Source organism: Choristoneura fumiferana, chromosome 21, assembly GCF_025370935.1.
Source record: "Choristoneura fumiferana chromosome 21, NRCan_CFum_1, whole genome shotgun sequence".
Lineage (NCBI taxonomy): Eukaryota > Metazoa > Arthropoda > Insecta > Lepidoptera > Tortricidae > Choristoneura > Choristoneura fumiferana.
The window spans coordinates 13032967-13046884 of NC_133492.1; the positions used below are offsets into that span (position 1 = coordinate 13032967).

Below are 13918 nucleotides of genomic sequence, written 5' to 3' on the forward strand. Positions count from 1 at the left end.
AATGAAAAATAACGCGGTGTATGTAATCCTTAGTTTTGATCCATAAGTATTCAAGGTGATCAATCCAAATGGGTCAGATCCAAACGGTGAAATTGATTCAAATTTTTGAACAAAAATAAAGACTAAAAAAAGTTTGTACGGTTTATTGTAGTCGGGTAAATTTTTGAATTTATTATTCTTGCTTTAATGTAGGTAATTAATTTAAGATACAATAGTTTAATATCAACTGCTCCCCACGTTTACAAAACATTGCTTTTTCCGATGCAGAGACGTTTATCATTTAGGAGTCCTCCTGGTGCTCCAACCCCCGAAAAATTGCCGTCAGAAACAAATAAAAATCCATGTCAAATCAAGGTTTTTTAACTTAAAAAAACACAACTCTAAAACGCAAGTAATTAAACAAAACAAAATCATTTAAAGTTAAATCAACCTTAATTTACTCCACTAAGCTAACGTATTATATTGTTTGGAAAGAAAAAATCATTACCACTTTTTTATTTTATTACCATTTTCCTGGTTGTAAATGGTAAATGATGGTAATGACAGGAATGGTAATGATATTTTATTGGTTTTCATCGATTTACTTCTTAAGTAAAGACAATACGTACTGCAGCATTACAACGCTGCATGCGAGTTGCTTGTTGCATACTTTTTGTTCATTTTCCAAGCATTTTTACTGGCCGGTTGTGTGCTGGCAGTTAACTCTTTTATATTACACATTTGGTTTCTGATTTGAAATTTGAAAATTGAATTCTTTGATTCGTTGGTTCGACTGATGTTTTTGTTTTTGGCCTCGATTCTTAGATCGCAATATGTTGGATAGCGCAGAGCTCTCGTCCTGAGTTGGAATTTTGATTTAAAAAATATTCTGCAACCAGTTTTTCCTTTGGTGTAGTGATTGATACCAGTGTCAGTACAAGTGATTTTACCAATTGTGTGTGGCCGGCTTGTGCCGCAAGATTTTAAGCGTTTGCCCGCTGCTTTTCTGCTGCACGCCCGTGTGACGGGGCGTTTTATCGATTTCTCCGAAACTGCCGATTTTCATCGGTCCTACCTACCCCTACTCACATCCTGATCTACCACCTACTCGTGATGGGTGTCGCCATGTGGTTATTATCCGCACGTTTAATCTCGGGAGACTGGAGCGTGTGACGTCTACTGCTCCGTGGGATCCGTTAGCGTGGAGGTTCAGAAGAGCATACCGTTTCGTAGTGAACTGGTTAAAAAGAGTTTAAATAACCTAATCATCCCTATAAAATAATGCTAATAATGTTTTGCTAATATCATATATGAAAGACAAACGAATTATAGTTTTTTTCGCTCTCATAGATTTTAGGTTGGTCACCCGGTGAATACATGCATGTAGTCATTAGTACTAGCTTACATCATATCAGGGATTACCTTAGCTTTTAATATTGTCTTTTGTATAGGTTTTTAGGGGATGATTTCCTTTTCAAAATTTCATAAAAAGGCCTTTACAAAGGCGCATTTCTACATTGTTGTTGGATTTATTTGGCTTGCGGCTGATTAACTTTTTTTTCATAACCGTACCAATTATAATGTTCTTACGTACCTAATTCACTAACAGCTCCGTCTAACAACGTGTGATCCCAAAATTTGTTTATTTTTCGGTGTTTTCTTTTTTTGTGTTTATTTTATATATATCTTTTGTCTAATTTTTTGTGTTTTTATAGTTATTTGTGTGTTTTTTTCTTTTATATATAGAGTGCGGCTGTTAAATTTTTAAATAAAAAATGTTTTACTGCAAAATTCCACGTTTTTGATTTATGTCAGCTTGCTTGGGGTTCACGAGCACCTTATGAGCTCTTGGACGTTTAAGTAATGCTGCAGTACTTAGTGTCACCATTGAAAGTATTCAAACCTAATGGTAAACATTTTAGTATTTATAATATAATGACACTTTCAACACTTATTACCAATAAGCGCAAAAAGGGGCGAGGCATAACACTTCAAGTATTCACGAGCTGTTTTTCTTAAATCAAATTGAATTAATGGTAATGACATTTTTTTTGTACAAAATTATCTGTGTTCATTGTACGTAAACAACAAACGCTATATTTTTTATCTCTTTTTCTCGCATTATTGGAGTAAAGAACTATCTGTGTATGCCTCAGTGGAAATGGTAATTCGTATTAAAAAATAAATACGAATCCACAAATTGCCCGTCGATAAATATTTCACGGATACGGATTGCCTTTTCCCGACCTCGGCAATAATGTACTAATGTAAAATTTATCTAAAATTCTAACTATCAAGTTAATTTTACTGTATCACTGAACTCCCAAGTCTTATTTTATCAAATGATTTCTATCGATATCGATAATCTAATTCAACATTTTAATGTGTTGCCTACGCACTATTTTCAAAACAATAACTACGCTCCTGTCCATCAAAAATTACAGAAACACGGATTCGTGTACACAAATATCAACCTGGATTGTAGGTAATTGAGGTTAATGTTCCTTGCACGGAATATAAAGGGGTATGACTTTATTGATCACCTAATAAATGCGTTTTTGGCAACCTAATAAATAATATTTGTTCCTAAAATAGTAGATCTGTCACCTAAATTGAATTACCAATAAATAATATTAAAACGGTTACCTAAATATTATTTAAAAATTATTCGGAATTAATACTGATCATCAAATAATTATATTGGGTTCCAAAATAATAGATGTGTCACCTTGAATCACCAAACAATATAGAAATGGCTTCCTAAAAAATAATTATAATCACGACAATAATATTGATCATCACAAAATTTACCTGAAATTTGACGATAATGATATACAATGAATGAAATAATAATAATAATATCTTCTCACAAATTACACCAATTGACCCAGCCCCAAACTAAGCAAAGTTTTTTCTATGGGTGCTAAACAACGGGTAAATAATTATATACTTAAACACATACAAACGGTTACTCACCGAAACATACACTCACTCAAACGTGTCAATATCCCGGGTAGAATAACCCGCCAAACCGGACGATTACAAGCGTTTGGTGCTGCTCCACAAAAACTCGCGCGTCATTGGCCCAAGGTTTTACGAAAAACTACCCGCAGATTTAAAAAAGTGAATGTTCTAATAAGACATTTAGACGTCGACTCAAGAAACTTCTTTTGGACAAATCACTGTACTCATTAAAAGAGTACAGTGAAATGAAATTTAATTGACTGATAATTATTTTGTCTATACCTTTATGTACCATTTTGTTTACATTTTTATTTTTATGTTTAAGTAGGTATACATAACTATTTGTATGTATTTGACACTTTCACAGGATGCAACTATTTTTTTTCTTTTATTATTTTAATCATTGACATATTTTAGTCTGTTTTTGTGGACTAATTTTATATTTTACATTTAATTTTATTGCATTGACATTTTAATTATTTTTTATTGTTTATTTGATCGATCATTCCAATTTATTTAATTTAATATAGTAATTGTAATTTTAACTTTTGTTTTTACCCTTAATTATTTTTATTATTTTTAAATTTAATTCTAATTTGACATTGTAATTCTATTTTTAACTGACATTTTATTGTAATTTGCTACTATCATATATTATTATTTTTTGTATACAATTTGATGATCCTTTTGTGAACCAATACACATTTGTGTTACATGTACCTATTTATAATGCATTTTTTTATAAGGAAATAAATGAATTTAATCTAATCTAATCATACAAACATCCAAGACTCAAGTAACTACCTACTACAAACACTTATATTCATCATACAAGTATTAGCAAAAAATTATCGGTTCTGGCACTTCGCCGGCCGCTGCCTCGGCACGCTCGCTTCGCTCGCTCGGCTCGCGCACTGAGGGTCGCAGTTCTACCTAATACTCTTCCTTGCTTCGCTCGTCGTCGTACCTAACCAGACCTGCCTTATTAGAATAGGTAGAAGCATCGAATTAAGGAACTGATCTATTTATTAGGTGACAGATCTATTATTTTGGTGATCTAATTTTGATGGTCAAACTATATATTTAGGATACTTGTTTACATTAATCTGATGACTCATACTTAGAGACAGACTTGATTAATTTGATGACCAATATATTTGTTAGGGATAGATATAATAATTAGGGTATCGCAGTTTAGTGACAAATCTAAATTTAAGTGGCAGAAAATATAGTTCCCAATTTATATTATAGCCCTCTATTATCGAGTAGCTGAACTTGCTCGCCAAATGACATAATAATATCATATCTAGCTTACCAAACGTCGTAAATGCTTTCTATATTTGGCTAAAGTAAACTTTATTTATAACTTTCGAAGGTACGTTTTCAATTGTTAGGTCTGCTGTTTTAAGCTAATTTTTACTAAAATTAAAGCTACTAATCAGACAATTTGTTAATTAGTAGTGCAACATAAGACAATTGGCGTATTTGGGCCAATAAACTTTTTTACCGACACTAATCTGTCCGCGACATTTTTCAAACAATTGCAGATTTTTGTAAGTAAATATGTTTTTTCTGTAATTTAATAGATGGTGTACATAAATACATGCCATCCTACGTAAGTTTAAGCTATTAAACCGTGAAATATCTTGTTGGAAGTACGATTTTTTGGTAACGCCAGAGACAATTTTGGTAACGCAGGAGACGCCCAAAGTGTCGGTAAAATAGTTGATTGGCCCATTTGCGTGAGTTTGGCGACAGCGGTTTCGATACTAGACGAGACGAGTGACAATAGCACTTCCACTTGTTTTTTTTCTTCCGTGTACATGTACTGTACGTGTACGTACGTACGTATGTACGTGTACTGGGTGCAAAAACCTGGTATCAAAATACTTTCAAAGTATTTTCTGTCCAACGCAACGAGTCGAATACTTGCTTCCTTGCAAGTTTAAATTAAACCTTGGTGTTATATAGATAAGATTCAAAATATTCCAATCAAGACGTAAAATACTTTGAAAGTATTTTATTTCACGTATACACGAGTAAAATACATTCGATTCGTTCGACGTTCGAGTTCGACGTAGTAGTACTTACTTTGAAGGGACAGTATACTTTAATGGAAAAATACTTTCAAGTCTTGCAAGTATATCGGGTCGGTACATGGTTGGATAGGTACTTGCAAGGAAATACCTGGTATCAAAACCTGGTAACGTAAATACGCACCATCTCTAACTAGTATGTACACAGTCGCCATCACCACTTCGGCGAATGTATAAATAATATTTTTAAATTTAGTATAATAATAATATTAATAGAGCGGCAAATAATCTTGTTTCTCTATACACAGATATAAGACAATTTTAATTAACTTTCATACTCAAATTATTTGCCGGTAGGTAATTAATTAATCTAAAATAGACATCGACAATCCTAGGCGTCCGCGCCGGAGTAGGCAGTTAATTCTCCTAAAGGGTCGGAGTGTGCATACTTGTCCTATTTTACTATGGTATAGGTCCACTTCTGCTGGCTCGTGCTGAGCACCGACTTCAAACTGATTGAAAATTATTCTCATGTTTTTTTGTAGTCGGTTAATTTTTTTCTTATTTATATATTTTTTTAACCAGAAACAACCCTATTGTTCAACCGCTAAATTAAATTATTTTTCCGCTTGGACTAATCTAACATGGAAATAGAGTCACAGATTAAGTCAAAGTCAAACTTACCCAAGTTCCGTTTAGAGGAGACTTTTCCGTTTGTGACTGCGACAAGACACACGTACACACCTGAGGAAAGAAACAAGAACCTAAGAGGATAACTCGTTTATAATACAACCAGCGACCCGCCCCGGCTTCGCACGGTTACAATTTTACAACTTCTCGGCATAAAAGTAGCCTAAAATAAATATGTCAATCTATCTGTCCTGCGGGAATTTTGCCATTTCGCGGGATGACAGAAGCCTGTTTCAATTCAATCAGGGATAATGTAGCTTTTTATAGAATTCACGTACCTATTCTTATACCGTGGAAATTATCCTATATCTCGTACGAAGTCGCGTGCAATAGAAACACGTCAGGTACTTTAAAGTTTTCTGATATTTCACCGATGAAGATGTGAAACAGGGATTCAAAGTTTGTACCTATGTGTTATGATTATTTTAAGTTGATTTTTTAATTCGAAAATTTGTGAATGTGTCTAAAACAACGTCTTCATTTTATCTATCTGTAGTTATTTTTATATTACAAATCCTCCAAAAAAATCACACAAACACGCTCAAGATAGGGTAGCCATTACGGGTAGCCATTACGAAAAAATCAAGTTTTTGTCTACATACTTGTACATATTTAGGTAATTTACACCTTAGGCTGCTATTTACTCTTAAACGGCAATTGACAAGATTTCATTTTTTTAACATCTTTTAATTACTACAGGAATCGAAAGAGTTTTTCCTCCTGAACATAGGAAAATATTTATTATAATTGATTTCTCCATATTAAAAAAAATACAAAAAAATTAAAAAATATCTCTGAATTTGCCAACACTACAACAGAATAGATATGTTTCCTTTGCCTTTATCACCAGAAAAAGGAGCTGTCATAATTTTGATATTGTCTCTATGCAACGTCTACGTCAGATTTACGTGATCTTTTTTTTAAGAGAGTAGACAAAAGTAATGGATCTATTGTGTCGTAGTTTTGGAGTTATGCCCTTTTAGAATAAGCACATCTTAAAACAATTGTAATAAATTAATTAATAGTTGAAGCGAAATTTTAAAAATATCAGCGTTTTTCTCTTTCCAAACAGAATACAGAGAACGAATCAAATTATAGTCTTAGAAATATGAAATCTTGTCAATTACACTGCGTTGTTCACCTAATGCGGTCGCCGAATTTGTTTCAAACTACTTCGGCGAACGACTGTCTGTCTGTCCGTCTACTGCAGCGGCCATTAACGCGGAGGCAGCTGTCGCTCGCCGAATGCGGCCGACTATTGTTTTTTACACTTTTGCGGTACCGGCGTCGGGCTTCTAACAGACTCTCGTTAGTAATCCCCTTACGGCCTGAGATACACACAATGGTAGAGATTTGTACATATATCTCAATGTTTTTCAATTATGTTTGTTACTTATATTGTACATACAATAAAGAGTTTACATACATACATTATTTCAAATTGTTTTCTAATAATTTTAGTAAATATTTCTTTAACACTCTGGCCGTAAGACCATTTGAATGCTAAACTAAACACAGTGTGCTTAGTGTATTTTCCCGTTCACAAAATACGTCTCGATCGCGTTCGCGTTAAAATCTCAATTTGTATGGAAACACGGACAGCGCCTTTGCGCAACAACTTTTGTGAGTGTAGGTTTGCTACGTAAACTATTTTCCGCGTATCGTAACGAAAACGGGTGACGAACGCTCGATTTACGACTTCGAATAGTAAACGAATGTTTTGTGAAAACGCCACACTAGAGGCAGTACCCCTAGTGTAAGTTTTCGGTTACAAAATACGTCTCGATCGCGTTCGCGTAAAATCTCAATTTGTATGGAAACACGAAAATCGCAAACGTTCCGCTAGAGGAGCTGTTCGTGTTTCCATACAAAATGAGATTTTAACGCGAACGCGATCGAGACGTATTTTGTAACCAAAAACTTACACTAAGGACACAGTTCTTAGCATTTACCTATGGTAGACGACTCGAAAAAGTGACAATCAGGGTGGCAATCGTTTTCCTGGCGCTAATATTATTTAATACCTACGAGAGTGAGAGGGACGGTACGATACGTACTTCGATTTTCGAATTTTGTAGTAGCCCCTCGTATTGGCGGGTAGCCATTATTTTATTCAGTTCTTTTAGCGTCTTTCTTTTGCCGAGCTGTAAAGTGTGTGGACACAAAATAATTTATTTTTTTGCAATTTTTTTTCTCACAATGTGACGAAAATTATTGTGTGTATCACGGGCAGTAGGGGGATTACAAACTCGAGGCATTAAAAGCCTAATACACTCTCGTTAGTATTCGCTTCTTACGGCCCTTAATGCACAATGTACTATTTTTTGTTATTTTACTTTTTTTATTTTACTATGTTACCGTAAACTGCTTCAACTTTGCCCTCTGGCCCCAACATTGCCTGAGTTTTTAAACTTTTATCCCCCCGTAATAATAATTCCCGTGTAGATAAAAGTTTAAAGCCTATAAGAGTGCTAAGTTATCGACTCTAAATCGAATCAGGCAATGTTGGGGCCAGAGGGCAAAGTTGAAGCAGTTTACGGTACTATTTTATTTTTATGTAGAAAAAGTTGAACTACGGACCATGCACATCTTTGCTATTATTGATTTTAAAGAAAGTTTATTTCACGTTTTTTTGCTTATTTTGATGCCTTTTACGAGGTACCATTGTTTACCTACCTACCTAAATATTCGCGAGATTTTTTTTTATTCTAAAATTACTATTTTACTATATTATGTATGTTAACTCACTAATTCACTAATTGGATTATGACTGGCTTTAGGTATGAAAAGATACTCACCCAATATTATGTTGCACTTCATCGTTTTTTTTAATCAAAACGATATAGAGCATTAACACGACATAAGTATCTGCAGCAGTTTTGGAAACCTATTTATATAGATAGTCATAAACCAAGGATCGTAAAATGCGAGAAAAATCGATTGAAATGATGTATGATAACCAGTTAGGGTTGGCGGTCGATGGTTCTAAATATTTGAACTAAAATATTAGATGCCTACTAAGTAAAATAATACAAATAAATATTTTAATTACAGATGAAATTTAACACAATCCGAAATTTAGTTTACTGGTTTGTATATTTTTTTATTATATTGACAATTTCAAACCAAAAAAATCCCAATTTTAAATTTTACACTTGGGTTATTAAGTGAAATAGTTTTCTCACAAGTTCGATGGCGAGACAATGCAAATAAGAGTAATAGTTACAATTATCAATCGAATAAATCTGTATGAAACATATCCCACTAATATTAAAAATGCGAGAGTTTGTAAGTCTGTTTGTTTGACACCCTTTCACGTCTTAACCGCTGAACCCATTAAGATGAAATTCGTTATGCACATAATATTGAATCCCGAGGAAGGCCATAAAATATTCCGGCAAATTGCATAGTTCCCGTCTCGCGGGACAGCGATAAACGAGTCGCAGGCAACAGCTAGTCAATATTTTCCTTTTGCTTTTACGCCGCTCTGAGCTAATGTGTCACTCCTTTATCGCTCAATGTTAAAGTTTGTTGGGCACCTAATATTTTTATAACAAACTAGCTTTCGCCCGCGACTTCGTCCGCGTATACTTTAGTTATCAGGGCATATGTTATAATTATGACATTTGTATCTGTGTGCATAGCGTAGTAGTGTCGTAAACGATAGGAAACATTTTACTAAAGTACTTCGCCATAAAAATTTCGCCATAAACACGTCGTTTTAAATAAAATAAAATATCAATTTAATTGTCACATTTTATGTGTACATTTTGTATGAAAAACCCTCTCCCCTATTGAAGTCGCCAACACCACACGGATCATTTAAAATTGTGACCAGCCATATTTTAAGTCTAGAAATAAGGAAGTCTCATAGAAACTCCCCCCTAATAAGTCGAAAGCTACTCCTTCTTTCTTTTTTTTTTGCCCGCGCAGATCATTTTTATTTTTAATCAGGACCCTGTGAGTATACCAATTTTCATAATGCTAAGTCCAGAAATGAGAAAATTTCCATACAAACTTTACCCCCCATTTTACCCCTTTAGGGGGAAATTTTATCCATTTTACTTACACAGATAATTTTTAATTGTGATCGAGAACTTATACACCTATTTTCATACTTCTAAGTCTAAAAATAAGAAAATTTCCACACAAACTTTACCCCCCATTTTACCCCTTTAGGGGCAAATTTTATCCATTTTACTTACACAGATAATTTTTAATTGTAATCGACAATTTATACACCTATTTTCATACTTCTAAGTCCAAAAATGAGAAAATTTCCATACAAACTTTACCCCCCATTTAACCCCTTTAGGGGGAAATTTCATCCATGTCACTTACACAGATAATTTTTAATTGTAATCGAAAACTTGTATATCTATTTTCATACTTTTAAGTCCAGAAATAAGAAAATTCCATATCAACTACACTCCCCTATTTCACCCCCTTAGGGGATGAATTTCTAAAAATCCTTTCTTAGTGCTCATTTACATCATAAAAAAAAACCTCTGTACCAAATTTCAAGTTTCTAGGCCCAGCGGTTTGGGCTGTGCGTTGATATAAGTCACTCAGTCAGTCAGTCAGTTTCTTCTTTTATAATAATTATACAGAATAATTAAACAATCGTACCATATAAGCATATAAATGGCATATAAGTAACTCAACGATTAGCTGTTTCTTTTTTAACATGGTTATGGTTTTTGATGTGATTTTGTAAAATAAATGTTAAATGCTTTAAATTTAAATTACAATATCGATTAATTTTTTTTTCGAATAACCTTGAATGATTATTAGTTATAACGTTTGTAATAATTTGCAATTTTATTGTAAAACACGCAAAAACAAACCAAACAAAACGAACAGTTGAAGAGGTCACAATGACAATCATGACAAGATAATACTCCTAAATATATAGAACAAATATTTATCAATTCTAATAAGTTTTAGTTTACCTAACAAACACACTAAACACTAAACTATGAAAATTGATAAGGACAATGTAATACCATAATTATAAAAATGCTTTCATAAGTATAATTACATTCTTTTAAACATATTTAATTTATTCGATTATTAATTATAATAAGTGACAACCCTAGCTAACACTTTAATGAATTTTGCACGGAAGAACGAAAAATTTTCTTCCTAATTAAAAAAGTAAAATAAAGTGAGAGTAAGAATGGCGGGTGTACCTTTACAAATATTAAAAAAATCCGGCAAGTGCGAGTCGGACTCGCGCACGAACGGTTCCGTACCATTATCGATAGGTACTATGGCCAGCAAAAGTCGATGGACAATTCCAAAACATTACTCCAAACAAACTACTTTCTGGTTTTTAGTTATTAAATTAATAAATAGTATAACATTAATAACTGCGTCAATATTTAATGAATAGAAACATTGTTTTAGGAATAAACATTTTATGTTTTAAAGTTCAATACGTATTTTTTTAATTTCCATATCAGTTATCTACAAAATTAAAATAGAAACTTATAAATAAAAAATAAAAACAAAAAACAATTCTGATATGTAGGATACGAACTCATGATCATTTACGAATTTATTTAAGCAGCCGATCAACTCACCTATCGGCACATACTGATATACACTGAGGATATAATATCGATCATATCAAAATTTAATATACCAGCAATAAGCTAACCATAACCGTAAAACGTGGACTCAATGTTGTTATACTAATTGATCTTTATACATATAACAAAGTACTAGTTTTTGTAAACATTCTATAAATTAACCTAAATTGTTAAACTATTTAACAGCGCCATCTAGTTGATTTCTTGTGAACACCTAACAAAATCGTCACCTCTCGTGTTCAAACGATTATAGAAAGTAAGGTGTCCATCCACTTATGCAGGCCATTGTACAACATCAGACACTAGCAAAAAAACCGTAAGAGAGCCCCCTTAAATATTTATTTTATTTTAAGTCGTTTTTTTAATTTTCAATGTGAATATACCACTAAATCTTCTGTGAATATTTCAAGCGACTATCTGTTGCCGTTATTAATATCGAGCAAAAAACGGAAAAAATCACGATTTTTGTATTAGGTTGTTAATATGAAGAAAATATGGATTTTTTATGATGAACGTAGGTAATTTAAGTATAAAAATAAATGTGTAGCCTTTTTTTATGATGAAAGTAATTTACCTAAGTTTTTCAAATAAAAAAATGTAGCTTTTAGTAATTTGTTTTATTTTTTCATAAGTAGGGGTATCAAAAATAAACTCCGGTGTGCACATGCCCGGCTATACGTCAACGATTCATTACAAGTATAAATTAATTTTTAAAAAAGGCTTCTAAAAGTGACCTAAATAAGGTACTTAGGTCGATACCTACTTTAAAATGTATGTGCAAAAATTATGCAAAAAATATGTGTTCACTTTAGTACCTTGTCTATTCTCGTCATATTTGAACTGCCATTATATGAACTGTCACAGTGGTTAAAGTGACAAGGTACTAAAGTGTATAGATATTTTTGCCCTATTTTCTTGCCTATCTTGTATGGTATATAGCTGTAAAGCAGAATATAAAATAATAGGGTGAAAGGTAACACAAATGACACGTCAATGACGTCACGATCAAAATGAAAAGGACAAAGCGATCATGACAGAACGGTGCTCTTTTCGGTGATTGTCATAATTCAAAATTAGAAATCTTGTTTGTTTGTTGTATAGATATTTTTGACTGTGTAGATATTATTGCCCTTGACTGTATAGATATTTTTAGCTTGGGTTTTGTTCTTATATAATGTGAGAGTTGCGTGTATAGTATAGATATTTACGGCCTCCTATTTGCCTACATATATTTGACTGACATTGTACATTTATTTATGGCCATGTAAATGTTTAGATCTTTTTGACTAACTAAATGATCACATATTTTTTGGCCAGATTACCGTACAAATATTTCTGTCTAATCAACTGTACAGGTATTTTTGACGCCTTGGGAACGTATATATATTCATGCCCTTGAATGTAGGTCGATTTTTGTATTTATTTATTTATTTTATTTGTATTACAAAATTTGCACCATCTGTCTAAAAGAAAATCATGTCTGTATTTGTATTTCCATATAATCCTCCGAAAAATTAATCAAAACACTAAAAAAGGATCGCAGAAAGTAAATGTATGTTACTCCAAATTTAACGCGAGCGAAGACGCGGGCAATAGCTAGTAGTCACATAAATAAATAAATGCTCTAGGTACTATACAAAAATGAGCAAGGGAACCGCTGTATGAGCAGCTTATATTCAGCATAACTGTGTAGCCATACATAACCTAAAATTATAAACTATACATATCGAATCAAACACTGCGTTTGATTAATAGAAATACTTTTAGAAACGGTTTTTAACATTATTTTTGCACAATGAAATTCTCAAAATCGTTGAAAAAAATCGCTTATCCTAGCCAGGCTATTTTAAAACGGGAACTATATTTTCTGTCACTATAATATATATTCCTAAGAAATGTATTGGTCATCAAATTAATCAAATCTGTCTCTAAGTATGAGTCATCAGATTAATGAAAACCTGTATCCTTAATTATAGCTTGATCATCAAAATTCGATCACCAAAATAATAGATCTGTCACCTAATAAATAGATCAGTTCTTTAATTCGATGCTTCTACCTATTCTACCAAGGCAGGTCTGGTTAGGTACGACGACGAGCGAAGCGAGGAAAAGAGTTAGGTAGAACTGCGACAGCGTGCCGCGGCTGCGGCCGGCGAAGTGCCAGAATGGTTTTTTTTTTTTGCTAATAGTATGATGAATATAAATGTTTGTAGTAGGTCTTGAGTCTTGGATGTTTGTAAATATGTTTTTAAGTATACATGCAGTCTTTCTGTTGTTTAGCACCCATAGAACAAACTTTGCTTAGTTTGGGGCTGGGTCGATTGGTGTAATTTGTGAGAAGATGTTATTATTATTATTTCATTCATTGTCAAATTTCAGTACAATTATTTGATGATCAATATTATTTTCCAGTGACTATAATTAATTTTTAGGATGTCATTTCTATATTGTTTTGTGATTCAGTGTTAGTGACATCTATTATTTTGGATGAAACCCGATATAATATTTGATGATCAATATTATTTCAGAGTAATTTTAAATAATACATAAGTAACCGTTTGAATATTATTTGGTGATTCAATTTAGGTGACAGATCTACTATTTTAATAACAAATATTATTAATTACGTCGCCGAAAACGCATTTATTAGGTGAT

At 32.8% G+C, this 13918-nt stretch overlaps 1 protein-coding gene across 1 annotated transcript in view; it reads right to left on the reverse strand.

Moving 5' to 3' along the window:
- The window catches only part of LOC141439943 (hemicentin-2-like), a 70475-nt gene extending 61931 nt beyond the window's left edge, over positions 1-8544 (reverse strand). Inside the window, exons 1-2 of the mRNA XM_074104407.1 lie at positions 8468-8544; positions 5664-5723 (exon numbers count right to left, since the gene is read on the reverse strand). Of these exons, the coding sequence (XP_073960508.1) occupies positions 5664-5723; positions 8468-8489 (82 nt within the window). The 5' untranslated portion in view covers positions 8490-8544. The remainder of the gene's footprint in view (positions 1-5663; positions 5724-8467) is intronic.
- Positions 8545-13918: the final 5374 nt, after the last annotated feature.